General features: G+C 46.1%; 1 protein-coding gene across 3 annotated transcripts in view; it reads left to right on the top strand.

The window, feature by feature from the left end:
* The first annotated feature begins 357 nt into the window (after window positions 1–357).
* The window catches only part of WDHD1 (WD repeat and HMG-box DNA binding protein 1), a 36,394-nt gene continuing 12,156 nt past the window's right edge, over window positions 358–24,595 (top strand). The window contains exons 1-17 of one of the 3 annotated variants that reach the window (XM_077916997.1): window positions 358–496; window positions 2,140–2,367; window positions 2,883–2,968; window positions 5,035–5,146; window positions 7,474–7,625; window positions 8,871–8,982; window positions 9,931–9,981; window positions 12,439–12,534; window positions 13,557–13,649; window positions 15,457–15,563; window positions 16,896–17,037; window positions 17,211–17,412; window positions 17,599–17,786; window positions 19,299–19,483; window positions 19,941–20,182; window positions 22,086–22,223; window positions 23,891–24,047. In XM_077916997.1, the coding sequence (XP_077773123.1) occupies window positions 2,892–2,968; window positions 5,035–5,146; window positions 7,474–7,625; window positions 8,871–8,982; window positions 9,931–9,981; window positions 12,439–12,534; window positions 13,557–13,649; window positions 15,457–15,563; window positions 16,896–17,037; window positions 17,211–17,412; window positions 17,599–17,786; window positions 19,299–19,483; window positions 19,941–20,182; window positions 22,086–22,223; window positions 23,891–24,047 (2,054 nt within the window). In that variant the 5' untranslated portion in view covers window positions 358–496; window positions 2,140–2,367; window positions 2,883–2,891. The remainder of the gene's footprint in view (window positions 497–2,139; window positions 2,368–2,882; window positions 2,969–5,034; window positions 5,147–7,473; window positions 7,626–8,870; window positions 8,983–9,930; window positions 9,982–12,438; window positions 12,535–13,556; window positions 13,650–15,456; window positions 15,564–16,895; window positions 17,038–17,210; window positions 17,413–17,598; window positions 17,787–19,298; window positions 19,484–19,940; window positions 20,183–22,085; window positions 22,224–23,890; window positions 24,048–24,595) is intronic. The other 2 variants (XM_077916973.1, XM_028726733.2) reach the window with 2 other exon arrangements.

Raw genomic sequence — 24,595 nt, 5'->3', positions numbered from 1 at the left:
AGGGGGGTGGGAGCTCCGAAATAAAGAGATTAATGGGGAGAGAGGAAACCGTGAGGCAGAAAGTGCTGAAAAAGAGGCAAGTGTATATTCCATAAAGATCCACACAGAGATGTCCTTTTCACACCACAGGGTGGAGAGAAGAAGGGAGAAGAAGGGAAGAGGAGCAGCCGAGAGGCCCGGCCAGCTGCTGCCCGCCCTCCTGCTCCGTCTCCCGGCCGCGCAGAGGCGCTTCTCCCCCGCCGCCGCCGCCGCCTCCTCTTCTCCTCCTCCTCCCTCGCTCGGTGCCAGGCGGCCCGGTCGCCTCAGGCGCCTCCTCCGCCCCCCCATCATGGTCTCGGAGGATCCGGCCGGCCCGGGAAGGAGGAGGAGCGGGAGGCGGAGAGGAGAGGGAGGCCGGGACTCTGACGCCCCACGCCGGCTCCGCCTCAGGCCCAGAGCGCGGGAAGAAGGAGAAAGGCCAGGAGGAGGAGGAGAGGCCGGGGGCCTCCGTGTCGCGGTGAGGAGGGGGGGGGCTGTGTTGGGGGGGGGGGCGCCGGCCTCGGCCCTGTTTCTCTCCTCAGCCCCCCCAAAGAGAAGCCGAGGAAGAAGCGCCCCTTCGCAAAAAGGGGGGGGGGGATTTGTTACCTCAGGCTGCCCCCAGAGGCGGCGCCACGAGGGGGTCGGGGGTGAGGGGCAAGCGATTCCCCCCCAAACAAGGACCTACTACTATTACTATTTTATTTTGTGGTGAGGGGCAAGCGACCCCCTGAACAAGGGCTTCTTCTTCTTCTTCTTCTTCTTCTTATTATTATTATTATTTGTGGAGAGAGGGGCAAACGACACCCCCAAACAAGGACCTGATATTATTTATATTATTATTATTATTATTTATTTTGCAGAGAGGGGCAAGCGACCCCCCCAAACAAGGACCTATTATTATTATTATTATTATTATTACGTATTATTATTAATTTGCTGAGGGGCAAGTGACCCCCCCATACAAGGACCTGCTATTATTATTATGGTGAGGGGCAAGCAACCCCCCCAAAAAACAAGGACCTGTTATTATAATTAATACTGTATTATTATTTATTATGGTGAGGGGCAAGCAACCCCCCCCCAAAAAAACAAGGACCTGCTATTATTAATACTGTATTATTATTTATTATGGTGAGGGGCAAGCAACCCCCCCCAAAACAAGGACCTGCTATTATCATTATTATTATTTTGTTTTTACCCCACCTTTTCCCCAGACAGGGACTCAAGGCGGCTTACAGATAAAGAGAAGAGCAGCTACCTCCACTTCCCCCTCTATTTCTGAACACCTGCCATTGACATGTGTGCTGCTATTTTGCTTTCTTGCCTGCCTAGAAGTGGGCTGCCACCCCGCCTCTATTTCTTGGTGTCTCCCCGCTGCTCCTTTCCCCTTTTTTTGTGCTCCAGCAAAAAAAGGGGGTGGGGGGGGGAGAAGAGAAGAGATGACTGCTGTCTTTCTGACTTCCTTTCTCTCTCTCTCTCCATTCTTCACCTCTCCAAGTAGCAAACTTTGTGGGGAAATAAGGTATGCAAGGCCATACCCCCCTTTTTTTCAAATAAAACATTATGAGGCAGAACTGGGTGCAAGTTGTTTCGGATTAAGTGGCAGCCAAGCTGGGATCCTGGGAATTTGGTGCCCTCCTAAGAGAGAGTAAGCAGGAGTCTGGCAACTCCTTGAGTGAAGAGTCACCTGTATGGCTGATACCTTTGCAAAAGGTGTGCTTCTAAACAGTAATCCAAGGTATTTGCATTACCCGTGTCATTGCTTCTTATCTTCTTTGTGATAGACAACCTCCTAATGTTGTGATGATGGTGGTGATGATTTATCTCCTTGCATGTATGTCCCACTGTGGTTTTTTTATTTATTTTATTTTATTTTTATCTTTATTTATACAACAACAAAAACACACACAAAGAAACACAAATACAAAAATTACACACAAATTACAAAAATAACCATAGACACATAATTTTCTTGGCAAACAATAAAACATCTATTGGTCTTAACACTAAAGACCCAATTTCCCGTCTATTCCATATTTCAAATTCATATTACTTATTGCCAATACACATTTTCATAATTAAACTTATTCTCAATAAATCTAATTTCTTCTATCTACCTAGCAACTATTACTGAAGTTCCTTGAATGCTGCAACAGAATTTGTCGAAACCTTCCAGGTCCAGGAGGTCCGGATCCCACTGTGGTTTTTGCATTTACAGGACTATACGCTTTCACTGCAGGTCACTGACTCTGGAATTGCACTGCTTTTACCTCTACCTCAAATCACTGGCACCGATTAGAAAACCGCCCATTTGGAGATTTCGTCGAGGGGCTGCTGACGGAAGAAAACGTAAGCATAACAAGACAAAGAAAGGAAAGGAGTCTAATAATAGCCAAGCCTTCATAACATACGGAATAAGTTATTGACTTTTTCCTATCCTAAAGAATTGTGTCTGTGGCAAAATGATGAAAAAGGACTAATACAGTTGTCCATAGTATAGTAACTGAGATTCTTTATAATGACTGTAGGCATTACTGTATATGTTACCGAGATGAGCGCCGCAACCCTAGAGTCGTCTGCGACTGGGCCTAATGGTCAGGGGTCCCTTTACCTTCACCTTTACCTACTACTATTGCCTCTCCACTTCCCCATTCACATACCCCCAGCTTAAAATTAGGTAGTAAGCTTCTACAGGTAATCTTTTGGCTGTGTTACACTGTAAAATTTCATGCAGGTTAATGACGTTATATTAAAAAATAAAAATAGTTTGAACGTAATTGTAGATTTGGTGATTTTTGAACTCAAAAACCTGTTAATCACTTGTAATTGTTTTGCTTGAAGCCCTTTTTAACTTTGTAACCTAGATAAAGAATATGCCTTTGTCACAAAAGCCAATGAGATACGGCCACACAGAAGGTCACACAGATGTTTGCTTTGATGACATTGGGAGGTAAGTGACTGAGGGTCCAGTTGCATGTGATTAATGTACACACACACACACAATGTATGTATATGTTGGGAATGGGTAACCTGTGGCCCTCCGGATGACTCACAACATCACTAGCCATATATAAAAAAATATAAAAATTGTCTAGTAGCACCTTAGAGACCAATTAAGTTTGTTCTTGGTATGAGCTTTCGTGTACAGTCCCATGGACTGCAAGAAGATCAAACCTATCCATTCTTAAGGAAATCAGCCCTGAGTGCTCGCTGGAAGGACAGATCCTGAAGCTGAGGTGCCAGTACTTTGGCCACCTCATGAGAAGAGAAGACTCCCTGGAAAAGACCCTGATGTTGGGAAAGATGGAGGGCACAAGGAGAACGGGACGACAAGAGGACAAGACGGTGGGACAGTGTTCTCGAAGCTACCAGCATGAGTCTGACCAAACTACGGGAGGCAGTGGAAGACAGGAGTGCCTGGCGTGCTCTGGTCCATGGGGTCATGAAGTGTTGGACACGACCAAAGAAGGTGCTACTAGACATTTTTTTTATTTTTATATATATTTCTACTGCATCAGACCAACATGGCTACCTACCTGAATCTAGAACATCACTAGCCATTGGCAATGCTGGCTAAGGCTGGTGGGGTTTGGAGTCCTGCAACATCTGAAGGATCATAGGTCCCCCATTCCTGGCATAGATGGCAGGAAGTGATTGTTATTGGCTTCCCACGGTGTTTGTTTCATGTGAAGAACAAATAAATGACTTCATAATTCTTAAGACCCAAAGATTTTTGTTCATGCTATGGGTCAAAGTGATGTTGTGCCTTTATTGCCTATCCCATCTGAATGACTGCTGCCAAATTACAAGGGAACTCCAGCATTGTGTGGAACTGAATACTCCATTGACAACTAGGAATAGTACAGTCATGCACAGATGGATTTGCATGATCTCAGTGCAAGCAGATTCTACATTCATCTTTTCTGCCAGGTGGCACAGCAGTGAAAAGCAACAGAGGCATGAGGACAAACTGTCATGGCCTGGTGGCCAAAACAGATGCACTTAGCCAGGGTGCTGTCCTTTTTCAGAGTGATGCAGTTTGAACTCTGCAAAAATGGATACCATTGGTGCCAAATTTATAAGAACTGCCCTCCTGGATGAGGTTCATAGCTCGTTTAGTTCAGCTCTGTTCTCAGAGTGGCTGACCAGATGACTGTACGAAATCCGCAAGCACGACAGCAGTTTCCCCTTTGTCGTTTCCAGCAGCTGTTATTTAGAAACATACTGCCTCCGACTATGGAGGCAGCACATAGCTATTGTGGCAAGTAACCACTGATAGTTAAATTCATGAGGGAGGAAGCAATTTGCCTACTATGCAACATTCGTTTAAACCACATGACTTCAGCTAAAGAATCCCGGGGACTGCAGTTTGTTGGGAATTGTAGTTCTGTGAGGGTTTCCCAGAATTCTTTGGGGGAAGTCATGTGGTTTAATTGTATGGTCTTGCTGCCCAAGGTTGGGTTTTTTGCATGTATTCAAGAGATTGCCTCTTTCCTTATGCCTTGTTTTATCACCATAATCTATAAGGTTGAGATATGAAGTAGTCACCTGAAATTTAGTAGGGCACCTCATCTTTTTACACTGTCATCCACCGTGACTGTTGACACCAAAGCCAGCACCTTCTTCTTGTGATCAATTTACAGTCATACTTTGGATCCCAAACGCCTTGCAAGTCGAATGTTTTGGCTCCCAAACGCCGCAAACCTGGACGTGAGTGCTCTGGTTTGCGAGCGTTCTTTGGAACCCAAACGTCCTGATGTGACTTCCGCAGCTTCCGATTGGCTGCAGGAGCTTCCAATTCGAAGCTGCGCCTTGGTTTCTGAACATTTTGGAAGTCGAACGGACTTCCAGAACGGATTCCGTTCGACTTCCAAGGTACCACTGTATATTGTTTCTGAGGAATGAAAGCGTTTGCAAAGCAACTTCCATCACTGTTTTACTTTAATGAAAACTATGAAGAATTTTGATACAGTTTCGTACATCTTTGTGTAAGATTGATCTTGTTTCTTTGAATAGCTGTATTGTAACATGCGGCAGTGATGGAGATGTCAGGATTTGGGAAAGCCTGGATGACAATGACCCCAAGTCAATTAACGTGGGAGAAAAGGCCTACTCGTTTGCTCTCAAGGTACTGCAGTTATGAACTATACAGCGGGAACTTGGAGATATTCTGGTTCTTCCAGTATGTGTGCAGGGCTTCTTTGTAAAAGTAGTGTCATCAAATAGGCCTTGTGCGTTAGGCAATACCTACAATGAGGTCATTTTCACAGCCGTGCTTTATTCTGATTGGAAGTCAGCAACGTTTGAGCAACCTGTTGCTTCTGCTATGCAGTCTATTATGTTAGGATTGAATATAGTCACTGACTTGATTACCTGTGACGTGAGAATTATGACTAGGCACAAAAGCTTTTGTAAATTGGAACAGCTGGTTCTCTTCATTCACCTAGGCTGTCTGTGCTGCAAATTGTTTGCGAACTCGTTAGACAAGTAAAAACTTCTGGTGTAGCAACTTTCTTTTCAGTGTTGTGCAGGGTGTTCAAAACTGCTAACTTAATTGAAAGAGGTATCACTTATCATTTGTATCATCTTCTGTTTTAACACCAGCAGATAGTAGGTGTATTTAGAGTTTCTTTAAACAAAATAATTATTTTATGTTTCCTGTTTTGATGGAAAAATAGAAAAAGATGAGTAAAACATTAGCAATACAAACCCACATGTTCGGCATCAGCAACTCCTTTCTGAAACAATATTTGCACTACATTTTTTTTTGTCAATTTAAGTTGAGCTCTTGTTTCAAAGTTTAACAAGACTTTCTTCATTGCAATATTATCATTTTGTTAAATTTGATACTCAGACTGCAGTTTTTAATAACAGTATTTTATTTGTGAAACCTTGCCCAAGGCTGCCCTCTTGTGAATACAGCAAGTTAAAGCAACTCAATTGATACTTATAATTGAGATTATTATTATTATTAGCCTCAAATGAGACTACTATTATAAGAAAATCACCCCCTAAATTTTTCAAATCTTTATCTTTTATTAAAGACTGGTTATGCTGTGCTTGCAAATTTACCTGGCTACTTGTAACATCGTCAGCATTAAAGTTATTGTGTGTTGTGTGTTTGCTGTGACCATTTTACCATTTCCCTCGTACCATTTTGGCCCTGGGACTCATGTTTGCTGCCCCCAACTTCATGCCGTTACTGAATTTGTGCTTTAGTGGCTAATCTGCTACAGCATCCAATTATAGTACATAACTAGACCAGGCATAGGCAAACTGGCCCTCCAGATGTTTTGGGACTACAGTTCCCATCATCCCTGACCACTGGTCCTGTTAGCTAGGGATGATGGGAGTTGTAGTCCCAAAACATCTGGAGGGCCGAGTTTGGGGATGCCTGTACTAGACTGTTGCTCTCTATTCTTACGTGGAAAGTTTACAATGGTTGTTAATTTTACAATTGTGCATATATATATGGATTTCCCTAGAAACAGATTTAACTGTAATTTGTAATACATGCAAGGACATTCCCAAGCCCATATTTGCCAAGGGAACATAAATGGGGGAGGAGGAATGGGCCTCTCCCCAGTCTCTACCCTGGCCAGTCTTTGAGCCCAGCTGAGTAATATGCATATTCACCCAAGTGTATTGACAACTTTATTAGTACTGAAAAGGGGCTATCATCAATTTGTCCCTTGGCACAGGGACATTCCCAGGGGAATTGAAGGAGGCAGTGGTCAGCCCGCTCTTAAAGAAAACATCATTAGATCCTTTAGCTCTATCCAATTACCGCCTGGTTTTGAATCTTCCGTTCCTGGGTAAGGTGATGGAGAGAGCGGTTGCTGAACAGCTTGGTGGGTTTCTGGATAAAACATCGGCTCTGGATCCATTCCAATCCAGCTTCCGCTCCAGTCATGGGACCGAGATGGCTCTGGTCGCCCTAACAGATGATCTCTGTAGGCAGCTGAATCGAGGCGGGTTGGGGCTGCTGATTCTTTTAGACCTGTCAGCAGCCTTCGGCATGGTTGATCACGAACTCTTGGACCACCGCCTTGCCGACATGGGGATCCAGGGCACAGTCCTTCAATGGCTGCGCTCATTTCTCTCTGGTTGGGGACAGAGGGTGGCGCTTGGGGGGGAACTGTCGTCACGCCACTCCTTGGTGTGTGAAGTGCCGCAGGGTGCGATACTCTCCCCAATGCTTTTCAACATCTTTATGTGCCCCCTCGCCCAGCTTGTCCGGAGTTTTGGGTTGGGCTGCCATCAGTATGCTGATGACACCCAACTCTATCTGTTGATGGATGGCCATCCTGACTCGGCCCCAGACACACTGATCAGATGTTTGGAAGCTGTGGCTGGATGGTTACATGGGAGCCTGTTGAAGTAGAAAATGAACTGCTCCTGGAGTCAGTAGATGTTTATTTAAATCACCTGACCCTCCCATTGCTTTATTTGTAGAATGGAAGATTGATTACGGCAGTCTCTAACAATACTGTCCAGATCCATACATTCCCAGAGGGGGCTCCAGATGGTATCCTGACACGCTTCACAATGAATGCAAACCATGTAGTTTTCAGTGCTGATGGGAGCAAAGTAGCTGCTGGATCCAGGTAATTTGACTCTGAAGTAGAAGGAAAAGACACACAAACGGCTTTCCCTATGAATTTTGAATACCAGCAACCTTGGATAGAAGACATTGTTTTAATATTCTGTTAATGTATGATAGGACACGGGTGGCGCTGTGGGTAAAACCTCAGTGCCTAGGACTTGCTGATCGCATGGTCAGCGGTTCGAATCCTCGCGGCGGGGTGCGCTCCCGTCGTTCGGTCCCAGCGCCTGCCAACCTAGCAGTTCGAAAGCACCCCCGGGTGCAAGTAGATAAATAGGGACCACTTACCAGCGGGAAGGTAAACGGCGTTCTGTGTGCTGCGCTGGCTTGCCAGATGCAGCTTGTCACGCTGGCCACGTGACCCAGAAGCGTCTGCGGACAGCGCTGGCTCCCGGCCTCTAGAGTGAGATGAGCGCACAGCCCCAGAGTCTGGCAAGACTGGCCCGTACGGGCAGGGGTACCTTTACCTTTTACCTTTAATGTATGATAGAAAAAAAGTTTGCATGCTCTGCTGATTGTATTTAATGTTGGGATTGTTGCAGGAACATAGTATATTCTCTCTACATATAATTGGCATTCCCTTGAGAAAAACACATCAGATTTGCTCATGGGAAGCTGTCTACATTCTTGCACTGATCTGGTGGAGAAATGAGTCTGGCTGTACCTAATTTAATGCAGGCTGCAGAAGAGTATGTACGATATAAGTTATAACTTTACTGAGTTTCTGAAGGTTAGCTTAAAGCACTCCAGCCGACTTTTACTTCCGTTTTTCCACCTCTTGCTCTTGTTATAAGCATTTGGAGGTGATATTTGTGGAGGTGGTTCTCAAGAGTCCTTAATTGTCATTTAAAATTAGATCAATTTGTTGTAATTGCCTTGAGGGGCTCATGGCAGGAAGACAATTTGTCAGAGTTAGTAGTTCATTATAATCAACAGTTTTAATATGCATTATGGAAATGGTTTTTATGTCTATAATGTTTGATAACACAAATGAATCTCTGAATTGCAGAGATTCAACAGAGGTTAACTTTATCTGTGGTAGAGTAATTGTGTGTGATTGTGTTAAGTGTGCCCACACTTGCGTAGAAACATGCAGTGCCTTTTAAAAAGTACATCTGCACTGTAATTGTAATTGAATCATTTTTAAATGGAAGAAATACAGCTTCATTTATTCCAATAAAAGTTAGATTCTCAATTTTTCATTATATAGCACAGCCCCTAATAGTAGTATTATGATTATCCCTAGTGACTTCCTGGTGAAGATTGTGGAAGTAACTGACAGCAGCCAGCAAAAGACATTTCGAGGACATGACGCACCTGTTTTAAGTGTGTCATTCGATCCAAAGAACACTTTTCTGGTAACAACTTTTCCGGTGGACTTTCTCTTCTCTTGTCTCTTAAAAGTGGAGCACACATTTTAATTAAGGTGGTTTTTGTGAAACCTCCTTAATGAAATAAATTAATAATTAAAAAATTCAAAACTAAAATTACTTTGTGACATATATAGAGTGCAGAATAACCTGCAAAGCTATATAACTATGACTCTCCGGATTCTTTGGGGAGAGACACGACCGTCAGATGCTAATAAAAAGTTTATAGTGTTCATTATCACTTTTAAAAAATGAGATGTTGTCATGGCTTTGTAAATACTCAACCATTTCTTTTAAGAGTGCCTTCAAACAAAATATTTCTCTCATATACACACACACACACACACACACACACACACACACTGGTGCCTCGCAAGACGAAATTAATCCGTTCCGCGAGTCTCTTCGTCTTGCGGTTTTTTCGTCTTGCGAAGCACGGCTATTAGCTGCTTAGCGGCTATTAACGGCTTAGCGGCTTTAAGAAAAAGGAAACAAATTCGCAAGACGTTTCGTCTTGCGAAGCAAGCCCATAGGGAAATTCGTCTTGCGGAACGACTCAAAAAACGGAAAACCCTTTCGTCTAGCGAGTTTTTCGTCTTGCGAGGCATTCGTCTTGCGGGGCACCACTGTATAAAATTGATGTGGCACTGGCGAAGTGACTCCATGAAAAAGTAACTATGCCAAAAAGTAGAAAAGATAATATGAAAAGCAAATTCAGGCTTGATTTGTTCAACTATTTATTCCAACACTTGATAGGAAAACATCAAGGGCACCTTAAAGGCTAATACATTTGAAGACCAGTATGTCCATGAACGTTTGATTGCATAATATGTTTATGATACTGTTTGCTGCCATTTTAAATGTAAACCTTAATGCAGTAGTACTTTGCTGGTTGGTCAGAAGCGAATGACTCTGTAAATATGTTTCCTTGCACAGGCATCGGCAAGCTGTGACGGATCGGTCAGAGTGTGGAAAATTTCAGAGCAGGTAAAATGCGACTTCTTGGAGTTAAACCAGGAATTTTACCACAAGAGATGCTTAAGTCGGTTTTTAAATTTTATTTCTCTCATGTCTGCATTGACCTCATACCAACTCCCATTGTCTGTGTTCAAATGTTAACGTTTTCGTGCTCTTAGAAAAACCACCCCCTTCTGTGTTTAGTTCAAGAGGGCCCCTGCCTTCTGGAAGAGAGTGTTTCTTTACAGGAAAAATGGTCACAGGCTACTCAGGCAACCAGGAACATATACTGTAAGGCAGTGTTTCCCAACCGGTGTTCCGCGGCACACTAGTGTGCCGCGAGACGTTGCCTGGTGTGCCGTGGGAGGGAGGCGGGCGAGTCGGGCGGCAAGAGGCAGGGCGGCGGCGGCGAGGAGAGGCCGCCCAGCGCGGGGCTCTCGCCGTCTGCCTGCCTGGCTGCCTGCGTGGCGCTGAGGTCACGGGGCTGTAACGTGCCCCACATAGGCACACGCGGGGCGGCGAGCGAGCTCCCTCCCACATCCCATCGCCGGCTCTGCACCAGGCGGTAGAGCTCGGCGAAGTCGTCGCGCTGGAAGGCCAGCATCGCGCGCGCCTTGGCCAGGCTCTCGCCCGCCTGCGCCTCCAGGCACGGCGCCTCGGCGTCGGGCGTCAGCGAGCCCAGGAAGCGGCCCAGCCGGCCGGGGTCGCCCGCCTGCAGCAGCGCCTCGCACCCGCACGAGACCTGCTCCGCCGAGAAGCGCGGCGAGCGCGGAGGATCGGGCGCGGCGGAGGCCAGCCCCGCGCTTGGAGAGGACGCAGCAGCCATCGCCAAACCCGATCCTCCTCCTCCTGCTCCGCCGCCGTCCTCTGGCTCTCGGCTGGGAGGAGCCTGCGGCGACGGGGCAGGCGCCGAAGTTGGCAGAAGTTGGCGCGCCTCCTCGGCAGCGCCTTCGTCCTCCTCCTCCTGCCTCTGCTCTCCTCCGGCGGCGGGGGCGCGCCGCCCTCCCCGGCCAGGGGGGCTCGGCGGGGCCCGCGGGGAAGGAGGCCATGTTCGCGGCGCGCGGGATCGCGGCCCCCCTCGCCCGCCTCCGGCCCGCTCCCCTCCCCCTGCGCGCTGCCCTAGCCGTGCGGGTCTCCTCCCCCTGCGCCGCCGTCCCCTTTCCACATCCTAGGAGCCGCGGTCCGCCTACCGCCCCCGGGCCGCGGCGCGGCTCCCAGCCCGGGCTGGCCTCCACCTCCTGGGACGCGTGCCCACCCCCGCGGCCCCCCAAACTTCGGAGCAACTCTCCAGACGCTTCTCCCCCGCCTCGGTCTCCCTCCTTTCCACTTCTCTTCCCCCCTTCCTTCCCTCTTTCTTTCTCTTTCTCTCCCACCCGCCTTTCCTTCTATTAACTTTCCTTTCCCCTCCCTTCGTCCTTCCTACTTTTACTCCTGGGCTCCTCCCCCCTTTGCGCAGCCACAAATCAATCTCTCTCTCTTTTTTCCCCTCTCTCTCTTCTTTGCTCAGACGCAAAAAAGCGCCGCTTTTTGGAAATCCGGACTGCTGTCCCCGCTGAAACGATACTTTAAAAAAGGAAGAACCCACTGGCTCTTATTTCTGTTTAAAGCAGTAGATCCCGAACTCTTTTGGCCCACTGCCCCCTTGGTTCCACATCCCCCAGTGTCCCCTATGCTTACTCTATAGAAAGCATTACAGGGGTTAACGCGGCTCGCTAAGGAAGATATTAATAGAATTCTGCATTTGGGGGGAGACCCTAACAGTCATCTACCATTACCTTCTATGCTGTTACTATTTTTTTATTTTTTTTTACATAAGTAAAAAGTGACCTTTCCCCATCTGGCATGGTGGTGTGCCTCGAGATTTTTTTCATGAAACAAGTGTGCCTTTGCCCAAAAAAGGTTGGGAAACACTGCTGTAAGGCAGCAGGTTCATAGAGTACATATTTACCAAATCATTCAAATTTATGGCTTGTCCTACATATCATTTTCCACACCAGCCCTGTTCAGACATTTTAAAGAAACATTCCAGTTAAGGGATGGAAGTGTCTCCATTTCACTTCTCGAAGTTCCTAATGATCTCAAAGTTTGAGTAGCACTATGTAGAGATACTTAACTGGCATAGTTGAAGACCTAATTTTCGATTCTCCCAGGCTGTGGATCCACAGTGGCTATCTGTCCTTCCTTGGGTGGGGATTTAGATTGCACCCCCCTTCATCTAAAACTCATCACATTTAAATAAAAAATAAAATAAATGTCCAGTAGCACCTTAGAGACCAGCTAAGTACCTGAAGAAGTGTGCATGCACACGAAAGCTTATACCCAGAACAAACTTAGTTGGTCTCTAAGGTGCTACTGGACATTTTATTTTATTTTATTTTATTTATTTCGACTGCGTCAGACCAACACAGCTACCTACCTGAATCTCATTATGTTTAGAAAGAGTTCCTCTCAAGATGGATAACCACTATTAACTTATTTTGCTTCCAGAGTTGTGAGACAAACTGGCCATTGCTGCAGAAGTGTAATGATGTGGTGAATGCAAAAACAATATGTAGACACGCGTGGCAACCCAAAACAGGAAAGGTAACAAGTTGTCTTTATGTGTTTTAATCCATGTGTGTGTGTGTGTGTGTGCAAATTTGGAAAAGCAATGGGTAGGGAAATGTTTTAGAATCTCTTCTTTTCAAATTGTTCTTCCTCTGAAAATCAGTCTGCCCTGATGCCACTGTACAGTGGAGATGTAGCAGCTGAGTGTTTAGAAATCCAAAATGTGGAACAATGGCAGAGCCCTGCTCAGGGTTAAGGATGGAGAGTGTTGGTGAAGGTGCTGCTGTTGTAATAATAAATGCTGTGTCTTCTAAGTAATGCAGATGCAGAGAGTGGGCAACATATGAAATGGCACAAGAACTTCTTCCCATACAATAGATGATCACGATTAATTACATTTATTGGTTGCTCTTCTCACAAAGCGAAAAGGGCAAGCAAAAGTAACTTATACTCTTGCTAATCATTTGCTCAGAAAAATCTCTGGCCACCTCTGTAACTTCAAATTTGGGAAGAAAGGTGTCTACTTGTCATGTTTGCCAGAGGGCAGTGCCACGCTTCTCATGGCAAGCAGCATTGTGGAAGACTGGTACTTGGTATAGCTGCTGTAGCATGCATGTGCTTGGCTGATTTCAGACATTCGTTGTATCAGTCTCCATTGCTCCTGAGGGTTTGCAGTCTTAGCCATGGGATCTGTCCTGCTTTTTCTGACTCAGATTGTTGCCACAGGCTGGCCTCTCGGCTTTGTTGGAACAGGACGGAACCCATACAATACATTCTGTGTTCTGTGTACAATGCTCTGTGTCTAGTGAGTTCCTTCCAAAATGAATGAAGCATCAGTGCTTGCTTATCAAACATCGAATTGTTTTTAACGGTGTTCTTTTATTGTTTTACTCTCCCTTGATATTTTACAACACTGTGGCTTAAAAATACTATTAAACTAAAGCCACAAAACGAACTCATTTTACAACTGAGATTTTCTGGGAAACCTAGTCAGATGGGCAGGGTATAAATAATAAAACTATTATTATTAAAAACAAAACATTTCCCCCTCTGAATAGTTGCTTGCTGTTCCAGTAGAGAAAGTGGTTAAACTATACAGACGAGAAACCTGGGATCATCAACTAGATCTGTTGGATAAGTCCGTCACACAGGTTAGTATCCTCCAGGTGCTTGCTATTCAATCTGTACGTATTGTAAGAGGGGGGCTTTCCTGACACGTGTCCATTGTTAAACTGATCGCTCCCGGATGGCTATGATATGCTTTTCTAAATGAGCAGTCTACCAGCAGGGAATCCTGTATCTCCTTACCTGGGAGAGTAAGTCTCATTGAATTCAGTGAAACTTACCGTATTTTTCGTTCTATAGGACGCACTTTTTCCCTTCCAAAAATTAAGGGGAAATGTGTGTGCGTCCTGTGGAGTGAATGCAGGCTCCTTGGCTTCAGCGATAGCAACGCGAAGCCTCCAAAGCTCAGAGGGAGTGCTCCCTCCGCGCTCCGGAGGCTACGCGTTACTTTCGCTGAAGCCTGGAGAGCGAGAGGGGTCGGTGCGCACCGACCCCTCTCCCTCTCCAGGCTTCAGGGATAGCCACCTGAAGACTTTGGAGCGCAGCCGGAACTTGTGCTGCGCTCCAAAGGCTTTGGGTTCCTTTTGCTGAAGCCGGGAGAGCAAGACTCTCCCGGCTTCAGCAGAGAGGGAGAGCTGCGCAGCGCCCCTTCAGCGAAGCCGGAGGAGAAATGGAAGGGGCTCCGTTTCTCCTGTCGCTTCTCTGAAGGGGCGCTGAGCAGAGAGGGGGGGAATTTTTTTTTCTTGTTCTCCCCCTCTAAAACAGGGTGCGTATAGGTGCGTCCTATAGAGCGAAAAATATGGCACTTCTGTGCAGACCTGTATAATATTGTGCTGCAAGCATCCTTGGGATATAGCAGTTCCTCTTTGGAAATCTGATACAGTATTAGTGGTTGTACCGCTTGCTGAAAGGAGTCTACTTGCTCTCAAGATTCTGTGCATATGTATAAACAATTCATTGCAAAGGTACTGTTCAGTTTCAAGTGCACTCAGGCATTGACTCTTAACCAAAGGAAACTAGGCTCAATAGTCCTTCCTACAGATAGATGCATCATTGCTCAGGTAAGCAAAGAGTGCATAGCAGAACAATGGAATGTGTTGGTGCTGACCTTTAAAGCCCTAAACGGCCTCGGTCCAGTATACCTGAAGGAGCATCTCCACCCCCATTGTTCAGCCCGGACACTTGAGGTCCAGCGCCGAGGGCCTTCTGGCGGTTCCCTCACTGCGAGAAGCAAAGCTACAGGGAACCAGGAAGAGGGCCTTCTCAGTAGTGGCACCCGCCCTGTGGAACGCCCTCCCATCAGATGTCAAAGAGAAAAATAACTACCAAACTTTTAGAAGGCATCTAAAGGCAGCCCTGTTTAGGGAAGCTTTTAATGTTTAATAGGTTATTGTATTTTAGTGTTTTGTTGGAAGCCGCCCAGAGTGACTGGGGAAACCCAGCCAGATGGGCAGGGTATAAATAATAAATTATTATTATTATTACTACTACTACTACTACTGTGGGATATTAATTTTCTTTCCAAATGTTAGAATTGTAAAATAGAACCTGACATTTCATAGGACTGGGCAGTGGCTGTGGCAACTGGAAATAGTTTCTCAACTTTCATATTTATATAAGATACAGGGTATTTCCCCCCCTTAAATACAAGGCTCCTCATTCCTCGCAAGGATGATAAATGTAAAGTTGAAACGAGTGCCCAGTATCTTCATACATCTGTTTTGCCTTTCAGTTTGCTTAGAAAATCCCAATATAGATGCTTTCTTTTCTCACAAGGAATTAATAATCAGCACAGTTGCTTGGAGCCCAAAATGAAAGTGAGATTGTTCAACGTGTTCTGCAGTTAATGATGCATCTTTATTTTTTCCTTTGTCTACCCCCACCCCCTACCAGCCCTTCAATGTTGTAGCCTGGTCTCCGTGTGGACAGTATCTGGCAGCAGGAAGTGTTGGTGGCTGGATAGTCATTTGGAATGTGGACACCCAGGAGTGCTTGGAGAGGTGCCTGTAGTTTTCATAATGTGTCTTGTAAAGATGAGCTTCCACAAAGTGGAACAATTATTAAGAGAGCAATTGGGAGCCACAGGTCTATCAAATGAACATTTGGCCCTCTTAATAGCCTAGGACCCTCGTACCTACGGGGCCGCCTCTCCCGGTATGCCTCACGGAGAGCCTCAAGGTCCATAAATAGCAACACCCTAGAGGTCCCGGGCCCTAAGGAAGTTAGATTAGCTTCAACCCGAGCCAGGGCCTTTTCAACACTGACCCCAGCCTGGTGGAACGCTCTGCCTCATGAGACCAGGGCCCTGCAGGATCTGATTTCTTTCCGCAGGGCCTGTAAGACAGAGTTGTTCTTCCTGGCCTTTGGCTTGGAGCCAATTTGATTCCCTCCCCCTCTTTCTTTTTTCTTTTTCCTTTCTCCTCCTGTGATGAGGCTGCATTTTAATATTTCGATGTTTCAATATTTTAATTGTTGTATTTTAATCTTGTTTTTAAGTTGTATTCATTCAACTTGTATTCATTCAACTTTTTATTATTGCTTGTTAGCCGCCCTGAGCCCGGCCTTGGCTGGGGAGGGCAGGGTATAAATAAAAATTATTATTATTATTATTATTATTATTATTATTATTATTATTATGCTTACCTTTGGTTTAATCTAGAGGTGAAGCAGCTTATGACAGGACAGGTGCCTGCCTTGTTTTGGCCATCTCTGTCCATTCCATGCAATCATAACTGTTAGCCTCTTTGTACTGCAGTGCTCAGTGGTGTGGATTTTCTGGAAAATTTTGAACTGGGATTGTTTTTGGGAGAAAAAAATCCTATGTAAATTAGGGCAACTTGCATTGGGTGAAAAATCCTGATGCCCTAGAGCAGGGATGTGGAATTTCAGGCCCATGGACCTAAGACATTCCTCTGTGTATATCAGCCGTGCAAACTGCAAACGGCCCACATTAATTTTTAGCTGGGTGTTGGGCCTGCCTGAGCATAGCGGTGTGGGTTGCACAGACCACATGTGATTCATCTGTCTTAGTAAGAACCAATTAGAATTGTTCTTAACTACATATGATTCAGAAGGACGTAGCACATTGAGAAGGTTTGATGAGCTCAGGAAGACTAGTGTGTTTGTTTCTCACTTAATTGATTACAATTACATTATTAGGACTGGCACAGGGTTTCTTCACAGGGTTCTTGTGTTCTGCTGTGGTGATCTTTGCTAAGCCAAGAATGATTTGTCCAAGTCCTGGGAGCCAAACAATTTTTTTTCTGTAGCGAGGGCTTAACAGATTGTGATTTCAAACCTGCACAGAACACTGGTTTTTCATTATTTTTTAGGGTGAAGCATGACAAAAGTTACACCATCTGTGGTCTGGCTTGGCACCCAAAAGGCGGGCAGGTTGCTTATACGGACATGGAAGGCAATCTGGGACTACTTGAGAACGTCTGTGATGTAGATGGAAAGAAATCAAACCACAAGGTAATACAAACCGGAAGCTTTCTTGGCTTTTTCGGTATCCTTCCCTATTGTGGATGGTAACCCATATCCACTCATGTAAATCTGGAGTTTGGCAGGCTTCAGGATAAAACGTGATGTTTTCTTGATGGCACTATGTGGATTTTATGACAGTAACTTTTAAACCATGGCTTTAGGCATCTGCTCCTGGTGTCAAAGATTACGACGAACTTTTTGATGAGGATGACGGCGAAGACTTCCTGAACAGAGACTCGGTTGGGGACGACTGGGGTCCCAAAGCTGCGAGGAACGATGAAGATGACGACGACGACCCCATGATGGCATCGGGCCGTCCCAGAAACCGAGGGGCAATAATAGAGGATGATGAGAACTCCCTAGGTTTGAATTTCCCAAAGCATGGAGTGGGGGGCAGGGGGGACGAACACTGCAGGAACTGCAGACACATTGTGGATGCTGCCAACTTGGCTCACAATATCCTTTGGCTGGGATGTGGGTGTTGCAAGATTTTTTTAAAAAGCCCTTGCCTTCCTAAGCCACTGATACAAAGCTATGTATCTTGCATAGATACTGGATTGCTGAAAGCTAACTCTGCCCTTGATAAGGAGGAAGAAGAGGACGACCAGGAAAGCCTTGCCCCGCTGCTGCCACTATCATCAACCCAGGGGCCTTTCTACGATGGGCCAGTGCCAACTCCTCAGCAAAAGCCCTTCCAGCCTGGCTCCACTCCGGTTCATCTCACTCACCGCTTCATGGTGAGTTTTGTTTCTTTGGCTGATTTAAAATAATAATAATAATAATAATAATAATAATAATAATAATGATGATGATGATGATGATGTTGGGAAAAGGCACTCTTGGCCATAAGTCCCACCTCAAGATCCAAGAGTGATACTGAACTGAGAAGTACCCCCAGGCTATGCAGCTGATCTTGCAAGGGAGTGTGATGCCACCCAAAACAGTACCAGTTCCCAGATAAATTGGACCCTTCAACAATTGTTGTCTCCTTTAAGGGGGGGGAGCGGGCTGAGTTCTTTTTTCCTTTCTTTTTTAAAGCAGTGCATCTCTACATAGGCTGCTGTTGCACAGAAAAACCTTCCAGAAAGGGTATATGTACTCACCTCATTGCCTGAATGGGGGTGATAAAGTGGCTTAAGATTTCTTTGTGAGTAGGAATGACTCTTCCCCGCCTCTTCCAAGAAACAAGGTGATGGGGTGTTATTCCACAGAGGAGTGAGGGAAGGTAAATAGACAGATTTCAGTAAATAAGGTACCATTGCCTCTCTTTACAAGAAAAGAAATGAAAAGAGAAATGTCACAGGAGCGAGGAACTTGCCTGGTCTCTCAGACGTTGCCCCTGTCTTTTGCTGTTTGGAGTAATAAACCACAGTAGAATATATGTCTGCACTGCAGGCTAAACTCTCCTCTGTGGTATAATATTGGCCAGCATTTATCAGATCATTTCACGGCAGACTCTTGGGCATGTATTATCCCCCTTTGCTTTTTGAAATTTCTTCTGCCCTCAGCCCTTTAAACCAAACATGTCAAAATAATCAGCCAGTTGTCCCCATCTAATTAAGGGGGAAATGGAGAGTTTATAATTTTTAAGTTTTTGTATGTTGCTTTTCAAGAAAAGGATTGCAAAGTGGTTTTCAAAAATCCAGCAATAATGTTTAATAATAATAACAGAAATATTTTATTATTTATACCCTGCCTGTCTGATATTTGTGTGAACATTCTTCTTCTTCTTCCTCTTCCTCTTCCTCTTCCTCTTCCTCTTCCTTTTCCTTTTCCTCTTTTTCCTCCTTGGCGATCACTCGTAGCCGAGTAAGATTGTCTTCCATAAACACAGTTTTAACAATGAGTCCGTAAGTGACTGCGGAGGCCAATTCTGGATCCACACGTCCTTCCACAGTGGGGACATTGGTTCCTGGGCGGGAGGTGAGCACCTTATTTACTGAAATCTGTTTATTTACCTTCCCTCACCTTTGGTAAAGGCAGTTCTCCAACTAGAGTGCTTGCAGGCCAGTGTTTCCCAGTTGTCAGTGTTTATGCTACATTTTTTTAGATTTGCCTTGAGACAGTCTTTAAACCTCTCTTGTTGACCACCAGCATTACGCTTTCCATTTTTAAGTTCGGAAAAGAGTAGTAGCCTCTGCTAGAGTTAGACCAGGGGACCTGGGATCCATTCAGAGTAGAAAGCAGGCATTTGAAGGCTGTATGTTGCTTTTCTGAAAGTAGTGTTACTGTTGACATTCCTTCCATAGGTGTGGAACTCTATTGGTATTATTCGCTGCTATAATGATGAGCAGGACAACGCCATTGATGTGGAATTCCATGACACGGCCGTCCATCACGCTATGCACTTGCCAAATTCTTTGAATCACACAATGGCAGCCCTTTCCAGTGAAGCTATTTTGCTAGCCTGCGAGAGCACAGAGGAGCTGGCGAGGTAAGATGTATTTTAATCTTTCTGTGAAGAACACAACTTGTTAAAAACACACAAACTACCAAACCTATTTTTGGCATGCCATGGGTTTACCTGTAGTGGTCATGATCAGGATGAATGGATCTCAGAGCTGCTGTTAGTGCAACATCTCTTGGAGATACCGTTGGTTTCGTGCAAAACCTCAAGGGAACAGCTGAGGAATGAAGAAAAGGTGGAGCTGATAAATGAAAGAAGACTTACTAATTAATGAATTGGTGATCAGTTTTCTTAGCGTGTTTTCAACTTGTAACAGTACAAACCAGCGTTCTGGTTTAATTTAGTCTCCAACAAAACTCCTACTATTGTGTGAAGTACCCCCCACCCTGAAAAACATGTTCAGCAGAGAGACTCTAGTCTGAACATCCCTAATCACTTCTTGTTTTTTGTTCCCCATTCCCCCCTCGCTTTCCCCCATTTTCAGCAAGCTTCACTGCATACATTTTAACTCCTGGGACTCCAACAAGGAGTGGACAGTTGACATGCTGCAGAATGAAGAGATTGAAGCGGTTTGTTTGGGCCAGGGCTGGGCTGCGTGTGCCACAAGCACCCTTCTCCTCCGCCTCTTCACCAACGGGGGAGTTCAGAAAGACATCTTCAGCCTCCCTGGCCCTGTGGTGTCCATGGCGGGACACGGAGAGCAGCTGTTGGTGGCTTTTCACAAAGGTAATTTCCCTGGCAGGCTTCTTTTTCCTGTTTAAATATGTTTTGGGGTAAGTTACCATATTTTTTGCTCTATACGATGCACTTTTCCCCCTCCAAAAATTAAGGGGAAATGTGTGTGCGTCCTATGGAGCGAATGCAGGCTCCTTGGCTTCAGCGATAGTAATGCGAAGCCTCCGAAGCGCAGAGGGAGTGCTCCCTCCAAACTCCGGAGGCTTCGCATTGCTTTTGCTGAAGCCTGGAGAGCGAGAGGGGTCGATGCGCACCAACCTCTCTCGCTCTCCAGGCTTCAGGGAAAGCCGCCTGAAGCCTTCGGAGCGCAGCGGGAACTCACGCTGCACTCCGAAGGCTTCGGGTTCCTTTTGCCGAAGCTGGGAGAGCAAGACTATCCCTGAAGCCTTTGGGGCACAGCGGGAACTCAGGTGGCTATCCCTGAAGCCTTTGGAGCGCAGCGCGAGGTCCCGCTGCGCTCCAAAGGCTTTGGTTTCCTTTTGTTGAAGCCGGGAGAGCAAGACTCTCCAGGCTTCAGCAGAGAGGGAGAGCTGCGCAGCGCCCCTTCAGCCAAGCGGGAGGAGAAATGGAAGGGGCTCAGTTTCTCCTGCCGCTTCGCTGAAGGGGCGCTGAGCAGAGAGGGGGATATTATTTTTTCTTGTTCTCCCCCTCTAAAACAAGGTGCATCCTATGGTCGGGTGCGTCCTATAGAGCGAAAAATACGGTATATTTCCTCCCCACCTCCTTTTTCGCTGCAACCTCTGTTTCAAAAAATGCCATAGAAGCATCATGCTTTCATTTCGAATGGGGAAATGTTCAGTATGTTAATCTGGTTGCATTTCTAAAGTGAGCCGTCATCACATGCCCAACGACTTCCATTTGTTTGTAATTTTACTACTGGCTTTACACCACCCGTCTCTCTGACACCCCTGTCTTGCCACAATGAAGTTTAGGCTTCACTGGAATTGTTTTAGGATAATGAGGGTGAAAGCTGACGGTATCCATCTGCTAGCAGGTTGACAGGATGGATTCTCTTCTCCCGCACAGACCCCACCCTTCAGGTTGGGGAACCCTCCTTAGCAGACTTGGGGGAGGATGGGGTGGGAGGATGGAAGGCTGTGGTATTGGGGGGAGGAGGAGAGAGGAAGGAGAAGTCCTGCCACAAACAGCCACTTAACAAAATATATCATTTAATTCAAGTAAGACAAAAACCAGATGTCAGATGGCTATTGCGGTTGCTGAAGAGTAACCAAGCAGGACTCCGACCTGTGTTTTACAGGCTTTATTTTGGTGCAAACTATTTACAGTGAAGAGCCCCAAAGCTCATGTCTGGCTCAGTCGCTAGCAGAATCTGGGAGTGGTCTCTTTTTGGGCCTCCCCAACATAAGAGTTTCGTTACCCCCAAATGTCTCCTCCCCTCTCTGCGCCTCAAACTACTGCGCAGGATGGGTGATGGCAAGGGCGTGTTTCTCTCCTGTCCGGCCTGCCCAGAAGCGGTGTTTAGGCTCCCCCTAGCATCCTCTGGTCCCTGCACCTCTTCCCCACTGGAGGTGGGGCTTTCCTCCTCCCCAGAAAAGGAACTGCTTCGCAAGATTTTCGGAGCCTCCCTGTAACACAACTGCCCTTCTATTTCTCACCTCTGAGCCAATGGCAGTTCCCTGACACCAACAATTTAGCAGACAGAATAAATTCAATATTATAAAAGGAATAATTGAGACTTAAGAACTTAGATATTTCTGTGAATGCTTAAAAATTATCCAGGGGATAGAAATTCAGCCAGGTCCTTCAGGTGCCTAGAAAATGGCACACCGACAGAGCAACTTCCAGCTATCTTCACCCACCAGCAGCAGCTCCTTTTCTGCAACTTCCTTCGGTCTAGAATTAATCCCCACCCCCACCCCTCTTGCTTTTATAGGTACTGGCTTTGAAGGGGATCAGTGTCTTGGGGTGCAGCTGCTAGAGCTGGGAAGGAAGAAGAGGCAGCTTTTGCACGGTGACCCACTTCCTCTTTCCAGGAAATCCTATCTCACATGGCTAGGATTTTCAGCAGAAGGTAAGATGGTTCACTTCTCTCCTTTATTCTGAGATACGTCAATATCATTTTCCTGGGGGCGGGGGGAATGTGCAGCATTGTGTGACAGACATCCCATTCCTCTACTCTCCCCTGCAGTCCTCTCACACCCCATCAATTCTGTTCTAGAAGTTCCTATGATCCTTTATACAGTGGTGCCCCGCAAGACGAATGCCTCGCAAGACGAAAAACCCGCAAGACAAAAGGGTTTTCCGTCGCGGAGGCGCTTCGCAAGATGAATTTCCCTATGGGCTTGCTTTGCAAGACGAAAACGTCTTGCGAGTCTTGCCATATTTTTTTTGCTCCCCCCCCCCTTTTTCAAAGCCGCTAAGCCGTTAATAGCCTTTTAACAGCTTAGCCGCTAAACCCGCTAAGCCGCTAATAGCGCTAAATCGCTAATAGCGCTAATCCGCTTAGCCGCTAATGGGGTTGCTTCGCAAGCCAAAAAAACCGCTAGACGAAGAGAATCGCGGAACGGATTCTTTTCGTCTTGCGAGGCACCATTGTATTGAGGGGGTGGGTGGGTACAAGGGGGTCTGCAAGCAGAAGAGGAAGTCCCATTGCACAGGTGTAAGTTTGTTCTGTTAGTGGATAGACATAACTGGATATTGCTCACCGGTTTGGATCCTAAGTTTCTCTTCATGAAAGTGAGAGGAGCCAGTTTCCACCACCTCCCCTGCAGGCATCTGCACTATATTCCAAATCATTCCCAAAGGCTCCCCAGCCCCCAGGTCTAGGGGGGGGGGAGAGAAGGGAAAGCCCTGGCCCATGAATGTGAACTCACCCTATTTCTGCGACTATAATTTGTTATAGCAGTTTTAATATTCAGTTTTGGATGATTGCAGCCCTTGGACCTGATGGTGAAGAGCAGGCAAAAATCTGAATAAAATAACAATACTGATGAGTGGAAGGGAAGTTAGGGTGCAAGCCGTTATCCCTAAGGGCTGGTTTACAAGCTAAAATTGGTTGCTGGTGGTGTTGAAGATGCCCGCAGCCTCCTAAGACAGGCATAGGCAAACTCGGCCTACCAGATGTTTTGGGACTACAACTCCCATCATCCCTAGCTAACAGGACCGGTGGTCAGGGATGATGGGTGTTGTAGTCCCAAAACATCTGGAGGGCTGAGTTTGCCTATGCCTGTCCTAAGAGGGGGGATGTCTGCAGTGTCCTAAGGGGGGAAGTTCAGCATTATTAGTGAACACCCAGATCTGTGGAGATTGATCTGCACAAGGAGTTTTTCAAGAGCAAAACTTAGCATCTCTCAACTTGAGGGAGATACCAGGGTGGGGAAGGGGGAAAGTACTGATCCTTTGTGAATGACAGGTGGCTATCCTGCAAGAGTAACATCATTGTCGCTGTCTACCAGCTTAAAAGGGTCACTGATACTTGTGCACTTGCTTGCTCTTGAAGATTGCAAGGGGACATTGCTGTTAAAACCGAATTTCAACAACTTAGTTACTACAGACTACCAGAAGGTGGTGCCATTTCCAAAGTTAACAGCCCCTGATTCTCTTCAAAATGTGCCATACTTTTTTTATTCAGTAAGGCAGAGAGGAGTGCTGCATTTAACATCCTACCTGTAGCTCATGCGTCTGCTTCTGAGAGAACCCTCAAAACAACACTGTGTGTGTGTGTTCCTGATTTTGTAGGTACCCCTTGTTACGCGGATTCAGAGGGCGTCGTGCGCATGCTGAACCGAGGACTTGGTAATACCTGGACCCCAGTCTGTGACACAAGGGAGCACTGTAAAGGGAAGTCAGATCACTACTGGATTGTGGGCATTCATGAAAACCCGCAGCAGCTCAGGTAGGAAGTTAGAGTTTGCATGGTTATACAGAGGAAAAGCAAGTGAATATTCAGGTGGTTTTGTCCAAAGCCACCTGTCCGTTTATCCTCTGCTGCTTTCTGTCTACGCCTTCTCCACTGCTGCCTGTTTAGTCCAAGCCCCTCCAGCCTAGATTTCTTGGGTGGGAAGAGGTCTCTGTGGAGCTGCTAGCAATGAAAGCATCTCTTCCCCTTTAAACGGCCAGGTGTGCAACTAAGGCTTCCCTTAATTGACTTGCTTTGGTTTATTTTTTGCTACCTTTCCAAAGTGAGCTGTCCCCAGAGCAGCTTCTAACAGCAGCTAGCTAACAAAGCATGTTAATATATTTAAGTAAAACAAAAACCGCAACAGTTTGGTAGGCGGAATAAATTCACTATTACAGAAGAAATAATCCAGACTTATGTACCTTCAAAGTGGAAATACAGTTAACAAACAAAGCCTCCAGCTGCTGGAGAAGCAGATCTTACTGCGCCAGGCTGCTCTTGCCTTCAGTGATGTTATTGTCACAACTACCATCACCTTAGGGCTG

Source organism: Podarcis muralis, chromosome 1, assembly GCF_964188315.1.
Source record: "Podarcis muralis chromosome 1, rPodMur119.hap1.1, whole genome shotgun sequence".
NCBI lineage: Eukaryota > Metazoa > Chordata > Lepidosauria > Squamata > Lacertidae > Podarcis > Podarcis muralis.
Note: the sequence above shows the minus strand (reverse complement) of the source record. Positions and strands in the feature narration are given on the sequence as shown.